An 11,953-nucleotide genomic window follows, 5' to 3' on the forward strand; every position below is an offset into this window, starting at 1 on the left:
AAGTGCTATAAGAAAGATGAATATGTGGATAATTTATTTTAATATACATATATAAACACGTAACAATTCTAAGCACGTAACATTTTTTATTTTAATGACAATAAAATACACACGTTTTGTTTAAGACTTTTTATAATTCTAAAACTTAAAATACGTTAAAAACTTCAATATTAACAATCATTTTTTTGCGATAAAAAATTTTGTCATTCATTTTAACTATTGTATGGTATTGTCAATAGTTTAGGATGGTATTAGTTTTACGAATAATCCGTTTTATGCAAACGAATAAGTTCGCTAATAAAAAACAAAAAATATTCACGAATAAAATTCTCATTAATTAAAAAAAATACTTGTTTCGCTTGAGAAAAATAGAAAGTATGTACGCACATTTATATGCAACCCTATTTTTGAGTTGAAAGATGTTATTATAGGCATAAAGTAAGTTGTTTTAATGATTTATTGCAAATATAAGAAATGACTTTTTCCATCTAGGTGAAAATAAACGTAAAATGTGTTCATAAATGTAATATAAATAAATGTAAAATGTGAAAATTAACGTGTTCTAGAAATCAATTATCATGGAAATCATATTTTAAAATATGAGGTATAGCTATGATTTTGAAAAGTAATTACATAAGATATTAATCATCTACTGGCATTCCTGTTTCAGAATGTCATAATAGGTTCTGACACTTGTGATTTCTTTTTAATAGAGAACCGTCAAATTTTTGCATTTACAAGATAAAACTAAAAACATAAACGTTAATAAATAATTTAATAATTGTTTCATAAAAATGAATTACACCGTATATTTGAATAAGATTCCGTTTTTAAGACATAATGGGAAGTCTTACGAAGACATATTGGAAAGCGTATTCAATTTAACCGTGAGTATTAACTTTTGTAAGATAGTGAAAATGTGTAGATTATTGATTAGTATATTTTGTGTGTTCCAGAATCTTACAAAAGAGGACTATTATTTGCTCTATAATGGAAAATTGTTAACGAATACTACTGAATTTTCAACTCGGATTAATTTTGACACTGAAATCAGCCTCAAAGTAAATGGTGGAAAAGGGGGTTTTGGTTCAATGCTAAGAGCAATTGGAGCTCAGATTGAGAAAACAACAAACAAAGAAGCTTGTAGAGATTTGAGTGGTAGACGGCTCCGTGATATTAATGAGGAGAAAAAGTTAAAAGCATGGCTAGAGAAGCAAAAAGAAAGAGAAGAAGAAGCAAAAGAACGAAAGAAAAGGAAGCTGGAGAGATTAATAGCGGTTCCCAAGCACGAATTCAAAGATATTAATTATGAAAACGCACGATCTGAACTTACGGAAAAAATAAGCGAAGCAGTGGAAGAAGGATTTAAAAAAGCGGAAAATAGTATTGCTAAGAGAAAAGCGGAAACGATTACTACGAAAAGAAAACCGAACCTTTGGTTTGATGATGATTTAAGTTCAGGGTCAGATAGTGATTCGGAATCAGAGACCGAATGTAAAAAATTAAAGATGAGTACTGAATTGGAAACATATCACGACAATAACTCGGCTGAAGTCTCGAATTCTAGCAAACACATTTTAAACGAAAGTAGCTCAAATTCTAACACATTTGATAGTGGATTAAATACAAACGAAACAAGTTGTTCGAGTTCCGATGTACAAAAAAGAGATGTACTTACAATTCCTAATTAAAGAATTTGTTTAAAATAGTTAAGAAAAATAATGAAAATTTTATATGTAAGTGTAAGTTCAGTTTACGTTTTTAGTATCCAGCTTAAACTTGTGGTATAAAAACATATTTTTCTTTAAATAAATTCATATTTGAAAGAATTTGTTATATTTTTTATATTGTACCTGATTCAATTCAATGAAAATAGTATCCACTAATTACGAAAAATTTAATTAATTGGTATTTAAAAATTCAAATGAAAGCCTGCCCAAAATTTATCAGAAATTATTCTTTTATTAGAATTGAATTTGATTCATTTTTTGTGCAATATATTAAGTTATAGTTCAAAATACGCAGCTATTTTAAAAGCTAAGACACATTTTTTTTAAAAAAAATTCTGTTTCATTTGCTTCTGGAGCCATTTATTTCGACAAATTTGATTGTGTGACTATTTGTTTTGGAAGTTTTAGCAAAAATACCTTGTTTATCAAATGCACAATGCAGCATCCAGTATATGTAATTGCGAGAATGAAAGAAATTGGTATGATCATAAATGAAATCAATAGATTAGATGTAGATCCATTATAACGTAAATTATTTTGTAGATAATTCCAGCATACTAAAAGAGCATTATTTAACAATATTTTAATAAATATTAATATTTTCTCAGTAGCTCTTAATAGTATAAGGATCACATAAGCTATAATCAATATTAAATAGACGTAATAATCTGATCTTTGAAAAAATTGTTCAAAACTTAATTGATCATGTCTATCATATTGATCAGAATGAGAATATTTGATCAAAGTGCTGTTAATACAATTTGAAGCGGCATTTATTGGAAATTTTTGTTTGTTTGCTTCATAATCGATCAATTTTAACAAACTTTCAATTTTTTTATCTTCGTTATCCAAAATACAAGATTCTTCCTTAAGTATTTGTGTTTCTTTTTCTACAAATGTATTGTCTTAAAATAAATTGTTAACTTAATCATAAAATACTTATACAATACTATTTATTCTATTTATAGAAATTCTCGTTGTATACGTAAAATTTTTTATTACCAAAATCAGGTTTGTTGTTTAAACATATTGATATTATTATTTACATCCAAACATAGAATATTTTAAGATGTTTTTTATTTACCTCTATTAATATAATTTACTCCGTTAGTAACATCATTCAATTCATTTTTTGAGCATTTTTCCTCATTTTGGTTAACGGTTTGTTTATTTCTTGCATTAAAAGATTTAATTTCTTCATCAATTGATGTAGAAAACTCTTCTTGAAGGAAGGTGTTATCTTCAAAAAAATCTTCTACACTGTTGCCATTATCATGAAAAGGTCTGGTTGGTGTGCTTATGCAATCTAAATTAACTTTGTTTTCATTGTTCTCAATATTTTTTCCTACAAAATTTTTTTTAAAATGTTTATTATAATTTATATCCTCCAATATTGGAGGTGAAGTTGATTGTGCTGGGTTAATTATTTTTGCAGCAGCTAATTTTTCCAAAATACTTTGATAATGGTTAATTGGCAAATCTGGAATATATTTAGACTGATCTTTCGAATTAATAATCTTTTGAATATTCATATTAAATTTTATAATTGCTAATATTATTTATTTAATAATTGCCTAATATTAATTAAAATGTATACATATGTATATAGCAATTTATTCAAATTCAAATTGTTGTATGAAAACAATGGTTTTTGAAGTATTTTTTGTATTCCAAACATACATATGTTTCATGGCAACTTACGGTTTAAAAAAATAGTCATAATAGTAAGAAAGAAAACAAAGTGAGAGTAGCCAAAGTGAGAGAAAAATTTTACTAACAAAATCGAAATTTACAATACTTTGTATTTTGTTTACTTGCGGAATTTTGGATATTTTTCTCCTATTTGTCTTTTAAAATATCTTTTATGACGCGCCTGATAAATAAAAAACCATTTCGATTTTAAAATTTTAAAGGCTTTGGTGAAAGATAAAACCTATGATGTTTGTTTTAACAACTTAACAATAGTTATTGAAATGTACTAAATATTTAAAAAAATTTCTATAATTTTAATTTATGTAAGTATATCCAAGGTTTATTGCAAGTAAACGGATCGAAGTGAGCAAAATATGCCTTTCCGAATGATCAACAAACCGGTGGCATCTCGCTTATTCTTTTCGGAGGCTAGACTCTTAGTTGTTAAGATCCAAACACATAATCTCATGCAGCCTATGTTGCTCACATCTTTGTTTTTGGTACTCTGTATTGATTCGTGCATGCACCAGTATGTACATTTTTTTTTTAAGAATTCTTTATCGCAATCGGTTTAGAAGGAAGAGACCTACATAAAAGGCAGACTGTTTTTAGCAGATTTTTGGCTAACATGGACATAATTTTTCTAAACATAATGGTACTCTTAGGTATTCACTGGAAAAGTGGGTCATTAGGCTATTCAGCAATGAATCATAGAACGAACTTTATAGTACTTTGAAAATTGGTTTTTTAACAATAGTATTTTCATTAGATGATTAGAATAGACAGATAGAAGAGAGAGAATTAGAATATAGATAGAATAATATTTACATTGCATACAAAAAGGGAGGTTGTTTGAAGGCACCAAAATTCGGATGTCGAGTTTTTGGTGGGAACGCACTTCCCCATAGCAGGGAAGCGTAAATAAACTATTTTTAAAGAGATGTCGGTCTGACTGTCTTTTGATTTATCTGTCTGTGTGTCGGTCGATTTATCTGTCACACGTGCATCTCAAGTTCAGCTGAACTGAAGAATGATGTTTTCATGAAATTTTATATGTGAGTTTTATATTTCGACTATGTCACGGATTGATCAACTTTTAGGATATATCAGGTCTCGGGAACTGGACTTTTGGTGGGCCTGTTTTACATTTTTGATCATTTCGAAAAAAATATTCAACGGATTTACTTGATATTTCATCATTCGGTTCATTCGACCGTTTGTCTTAAGTTTCATTCGACCGTCAGCAAAACGTCCTCACTTTTGGAAGAAATCAGGTGCCAGCAACTGGATGTTTATACATTTTTGCGTATATAAAGAGAAATAACCAACCGGTTTCATTGAAATTTAATGTTTAAATTAGACGTGTTAAAACAATGATTCTATAAATTTTTTTGGAAAGACCAGTGATCGGAAAATGAATTGGGTGCCGGTTTTACATTTTTTACCGTATCTACGCAGCTAATTAATGGAATTTCTTGAAATTTAATATTTGAGTTCTGGCTCTTACCAAATTTAATTGAACTGTGTTAAGAGATAAATTTACACGCTTATAGTTATGTTAACCAAAAGCTTACTAGTGTCCTTAAAATTGTAAGAACAGAAAAGTATAAAAATAGATAAATAGACAAAATTTCCAAATTTTACACAAACTTCAATTTTACATAAGCATTAAAATTGTGCAAATAAAAGTGCGAAGACTTAAATTGAAATTTTAAGCTTAAACTAATGAAGCTTTTAAAAAACAATTTAGTTAATGAATTTTAAAGCGTAGGAGAATTTTGAAGTTTTATGTTAAGTAAATAATGGTGAAATTTTTTTTTTCGAAATTTGGTTTCTCCAACATAAAATATTTTCGAAGATGAGATAAAAACGAAATTTTTAAACGAATTATGTAGAAGTTATAAAAAGCTGGAGTAAGAAAAGGAAATTTTGTAATTTCTTAAATTTCCGTTATTTTTGTTTATCTTTTTAAAATCTGAATTTATATACAGTAATATTCAAAATACATAATTTTACATGAAATGATTTATATCGATGAAAGTCTATATTATTTTTCTTAAGTGATAGTACATAATTTACAATTATAAGAAATACTGAATTGGAAATTGAATATGAATCTTTAACATTTATGAAAATCTAAATTTTTATAAGTTATTTAAATTTTTACAAAAATTTTAATTGAGTTTTCTAGTGCCTTACCTAATGTATAGACAATACAGATTATAGTTGATAATTCTTAACTCTCAATAATGTTTATATTGTGCAGTGAAAAAAAACAAAACTGTGTCAGTGTGATTAGATACACACATATATATATATATATATTTTATGTCCACACATATGTAATATTATTTATTGTAATTATGTATGTGGAATATAATATGTTCTTATATACTTATACCCTTATGTGTTTAAGAAGTTTGAAAATTGAAGTATTTCATTAAATAAGCACTGACAGTACGTATTATATTCAAATTTAAAGGATTTTTTTTTAAAAAAGAGAGTATTTTCAAAATGTTATAAAGATATATGTTATAAAGATATAAGAATATATATATACATATATATATGTTAAAAATAAATAAATAATTTCAAAGCTTTTAATGTTCATTTCAATTTATGTACCGATAGTTGTTTGATTGTGTGACCAACTTTGAAATTTTATACATGTTTAATTTTAGTGAAAATGAATTTATTTGTATATATATATATATAGAAGAAAATAAAATGATAACGGTAAAGAAACATAATGATTAATGAATACAAATTTAAAATAAGGAAAAAAAAAACATACAAAAAAATAAAAGGACATTTTCATTGTTAACAATTTGTTAATTTTGTGTTTTCTTGTATGTATGTAGTTTTTCTATTGTTTCTTGCTTTTGTAGTAGTGGTAAAATAACATCAACAACATAAATTGAAATTGGAAAGGTCTCTGAATGCTTTATTTTTTAATAGAGAACAAAAAAAATTTTTTTTCTTATATTTTACTGTTATTCTTTTTTTTTCTCTTTAAGTATACCTTTTTCAAGTATATTGAATTTTTTTTTGGATTGTATTATAGATTTTTTGTGTTTTTTTAGTATATTAAATTCAGTTGTTAATTTACCGTTGATACTAATAGATCGTCGCGATAAATAACTATTTACTTTGAGAATTTCTTTTGTGGGTTTTTTTTTTGAATTTGGGTTTCATTTCCTTTAAGAAATGCATAAAATATAAAAAGCAAGAAAAAAGTTATTATACTTACATTTTTAATTATTTTACTATATACGTATATAAATATAATATTTGTATAATTTTTTGGTATTATTAATTTTAACAAGATATATATATTTTTTTTTCATTAATAATGTATACATATATATAAATATAAATATATTATACATAAATAAAATTTTTTGATTATTATATTATAAATTAATATATGAAAGGTTAATATGCAATTTACTATAGGGGAAAAAAATTGTTGTTTAATAGAAAATAAAATAAAATTTTTAAAAAACTAAATATGTAAATAGCTAAACAGAAATTTGTGCGGCAACGGTCTATGTTATAAAATATTTATTTGAAAATTTTTAAATAAAAAAACATGAAATTAATAACGTAACTATTTTTTTTATATAGAAAATTATTAAAGAAAAATTGTAATTTTGAATATAGAATAAAAGTATTTCTACATCATATCTACTCGATTTAATTATATTGTATATACAAAAAACGTATGGGCTTACTTTCTTAGAAAATTTTACTTAGAATGGAAAAGAAAAATTAAGGAAATAAATTATTCAAGTTTAAACAAATTACGCAATTTGGCTTTTAGTAAATTCATTGTAGGGAAAAAGTTAAAGGAGAATATAGAAATTGTACTATTTTTTTTTTGTTTTTCATATTTTTTATGTTTATAAACTAAAAAAAAATCAATAGAATTTACGTCAATTAATAGAGAAGAAAACAAAAGAAAAAAAAAACCAAAAGAAATCTTTACATATTTCATCAATTTATATTTGTATTGTAAATTACGAATGTAAAATTTTCATTTTGATATAAGAAATTCCAATTATATTCTTTAAATACATAATTATTTAACTTTTCACCTATATACGAAAATGCATAATATATATATATATATATGTATGTATGGATAAAAATGAAAATTTATCAAATTAATTTTTTATAAAAGAAAAATTAAGAAAAAAAAAAAAACCAAAATTCTTACTTGAATACCCACTCAAGTTTATTTATGTGGGTATACCCACTCGCACTAAAGTTGTATGTCCTATGTACATAAAAAAATTCTTTTTTTTTTAAAAAAAAAACGTGATTTCTTTTATATGTTTTTCGTGTAGACTTGTGCATTTTACAAATTTCTCAATTTTCATAAACTTTTGATATTAACAAAAATATTTTTTTTTTAAGCTTAAGAAATATTTTCTCCTTTTTCTCCTCTATTTCGAATTAAATTATTATAATATTCAAGTGTGTACATATACTTCGTTATATACGAGTACATACTTTAAAAAAATAGAGTATAACTTTCGAATATTATTTTGCGCTCTCATAAAGATAATAACAAACTCTTTAGAGCCTTTTAACATTCAAGATCTTTGAATTTGTGCTTAAATAAATGCATTTATTAAATATTTGTATACAATAAAAAAAAAATATGTATATAAAGGATTTTTATATACATATTATGAATGTTTGTATGTGTACATATTTGCATATAATAAATTTATTTTTATATACAATATAATATGGAATATAAGGTAAAAGGTGAAATTTATAAATTTTCTTAGGTGACACAATATGAATTTGTTGGAATGAAAAAAAAAACATATATGTATATAATTTTATGTACACATACACACAAATATATATACTATATATTTATACATTTGCTATAATTTGCAAGTATCATTTAAACATTTTCCTCTTTTCTGTTTTTTTTAAATATAATTTTGAGAATTTAAAATTTGTTCTAAATTTTATTTGTATAAAGTTTTTTTTGTTTGTTTTAAAAAAATGTTTGAATACATGCAATTACTAACACTATATTTATTAATGTAAGAGTACATATGAATGTGTATATTATGAATTACATTAATAAATTTAAATAATATATAAGTGTGCATTGAATATTCACATAATATTAAAATGTATGTGCATATTGTATTTACGGGTATACTCATACTTAACTTTTGTTGTTTATTTATTATATGACAATATAAGGAGAAAAGGGTGCTTGATTTTTTATTTGATTTTTTTATATCCCTTTCTTTTATATTTAATATACACAAGTGTTGGAGGGTTATTGGACTCATAAGATCTAAAAGTTTTTTTTTTATTATTTATTTTTTTGTGGAAGAAATTTATATATGGATTAAACGTCATATTTATTTGAACTTTTTATATATAAAATATTTTTCTGAGTATTTATAAATAATTGGAAATCATCAATTAATTTTTTTGAAACATAAGAATAGTTATGAATTAACAACAAAAGCTTATTTAAGGGAATTGCAAATTTATTTTGCGTTTTAATAAAGAAATTTAGCAATCCCCTAAATGTATGCAATATTTTAAGAATATTTCATTACCGAATAATTCCGATGCATATATTTCTTAAATATATTTTTAATTTGATTTTTTGATGAGGGAATACAAGAAAATGTTAATAAATTAAATTAATACATACATATATGAAATATTTAATATATGAAAAAATTTATTTTAAGCAAAAAGAAATTAATTAATATTTTTTTAGTCTCATATCTTAATGTTTATGTACATTCATATATATATATATAAATTAAAAAATAAATTTGATTTAGCGATATTTGATTTCTACTCTTCTCATTAAAATCATCAAGTCAATTAGGCTTTTACAACCTGTTTTTACGTCAAAGATTATATAAGTGTATACTATTTGCAAAATTTTATAACATAAAAATTTATATAAATAATTTTTATTTAATTTTTTTTTTTATAATAATATGAAAAGAATAAAGAAGACAATCTCACAGTGTTTTTAATATATGAAATACAAAGTTTTCCTACCAGACATACAGTTTTCATTAATCTATATTTTTGTACGCCATTTTCATATGTGTGTGTATCTAAACCTATTTTTTCGTAATTTTTTATCAAAAAAATATCAAAGTTTAATTGTTGATTATTTTTTTCCATATATTAATTATTTTATAATATGTAATCAATAACATAATTTATTTAAGTAAAATAATAATTAAACACCTATAAATTTTTAAAGTAATTTGTATACTTTATTTATATATTTCATTTATTTTCAGTGATTGCAAAATAATTAATAATAATAATAATAAAATTATATTTTAAATAGAAAAAAAGTTAAATAAAATAATTATAATAAAAAATTTTATATTTATAAATGACCAGCTAAATGAAGTTTAACAATAATTCTATATTGAATTGTTTAATAAATTTTATTAAATTTAAAAGTGGAGCACATGTGCGGGTCACGTTTTAAAACAAGAAATAGTCCGTCTCAAAAGACGTCCCTTCGTTGGGGCGATAGTTGTTTATCGCTACGGTAAAAATTAACGAATTTCTAATAATTTTTTTCGCAATAATTATTAAATATTTTGATTGATATTTATAACTAATTGTGAATTAAGTGTTTTTAATTTCGTTGTAAAAATATCTTCAGACTAAAAGTAAAAAATTAAAAGGAAAATTGAATTTGGTCTTAATAAAATCCATTTTGTTTTTAATATTCTTGTATGCATACGTTACATAATACATATCATAAATTTGTGATCAAAATTATAAATGTCAAATGATTGTTCGAAAAAAAATAACATAAAAATCTGGAATTGAATAGTTTTTATTTTATTCTTGAATTTTATATTGAAATCAATTAGACTAAAAATATAAAATATTTTACAAATTCCGTACGACCCACTAATACTTAAGAACTAAATCTACTATAAAAACCTACTTTAAAATATTATCTACAATTTGGAGCAAAAATAAAATTTATTGGATAAAATTTATTGTTCTGAAATTTATTTAGTGTTTCGGTAAAATTTACAAGAGTTTCTCAAATTGGTAATATACAAATTAGGATTTAAAATATAATCCTCAATTTACTAATAATATCCGAGACACGGTGGAAAAATTCAAATTCTTGAAATTTATTTTAATAACTAAATAATAGAGTATTCGTGTAATAAACAAAAAAATAAATAAAATAAAAAGAAAAATATGAATGATTTTTTTAATTAAAAAAAAACAATGAAAAATTTCAATTACTAAAACTACTAGTTTACTTAAAGAATTCATTATATTAGTAAAGCTTTTTTCGTGTAATTATTATAAAAAAGCTCTGGAGGTAAGTAATTGTTGCCAGACCTATATTTTCACAAAAATTATAATTATATTAAAATTTTATAAAAAAATTTTTATTTTTTTCTCCTGTTTTAATTTTTATTTTATTCTTAAAGTATACATACTGTAATATTAGAGACCATCGACATTTTGGTTTGTCACTAGACTCTTCGTGGTCTCAGACTTTAGTATTCTTCCATTATTAAGCTTTTTTGGTGTTTTTTTTTTTATTCAGACTGATTTTGAAAATATCATGTCAGACATTGAAAAGAGCAATTTGGAAATATATTTTTTCATTTCCAGCATTTAAAGTACTTATATTTGACTAAAATTCGATCCTTAATGATTATCAAGGAATTAAGATTCTGTTATTCACATACATGTGCGATAATTCGCTTTATATTGACAAATTTTAGTGTCTTATTAAGTAAGTCAATTAATTGCCGAACGCTTTGCATAAAGTAAGGGAGGATATTTCAATTTATGATATTTTTATAAATTACGATATTTTTAACTTTACTGTTATTATTTGAAATATTTAAAGAAGTAGTATATATAGGAGACTTAAGCTTAATAAAAAATAGTATATAATTTGCCGTACCAAGCAGAAAAGTGTTCAGCCTCATGACGAGACGCCTTTCAAGTATTTTTTTTTTTTTAACGTTTGTGTGAAAATATTGTATAAGGGTAAAGGAATATACAATATAAGATCAATATATGTATAATAATAGCAAAAGTTGAATAAATGACGTTCCCATAAAAAATTTGTGAATAATTAAACAAGTTTTTTCCTATATAAAATTCATAAAACTCTGTGAAGGTCTATACTGAATAGTGCATGAACAGCGCCATAAAGTCTAGAAAATTTTACTAAAAATAAATTGAAAAGAATATAAGAATTGAAAAATAAAAAGTGAAATTTTATGATTTCGTTTATTTTTTTATTTATCATAGTTTATTCTTTCATGTTTGTAATTATACTATAGGACAATTAAAAAATAATTACATTCATTATAACGGTAGGGCCGTACGCCACCTAGTCCCATACTTTTTTCTCTTCGCATAACTTTTTTAATATTTAAGTGCTCATTCAGTTTCATTCATTCTGTTAATTATTTTCATTCAAATAAAGACTGTATACTTCATAATTCATACATGAGCAA

General features: G+C 23.5%; 1 protein-coding gene across 1 annotated transcript; it reads left to right on the forward strand.

Moving 5' to 3' along the window:
• The first annotated feature begins 716 nt into the window (after positions 1–716).
• Positions 717–1,820, forward strand: LOC129611684 (splicing regulator SDE2). The gene is made up of 2 exons (XM_055524955.1): positions 717–887; positions 957–1,820. The coding sequence occupies exons 1-2, from the start codon at positions 795–797 to the stop codon at positions 1,689–1,691; spliced, it is 828 nt and encodes a 275-aa protein (XP_055380930.1). The 5' UTR covers positions 717–794; the 3' UTR covers positions 1,692–1,820.
• The last annotated feature ends 10,133 nt before the right edge of the window (positions 1,821–11,953 follow it).

This window comes from Condylostylus longicornis, unplaced genomic scaffold (genome assembly GCF_029603195.1).
Source record: "Condylostylus longicornis isolate FDR11 unplaced genomic scaffold, ASM2960319v2 ptg000004l, whole genome shotgun sequence".
Lineage (NCBI taxonomy): Eukaryota > Metazoa > Arthropoda > Insecta > Diptera > Dolichopodidae > Condylostylus > Condylostylus longicornis.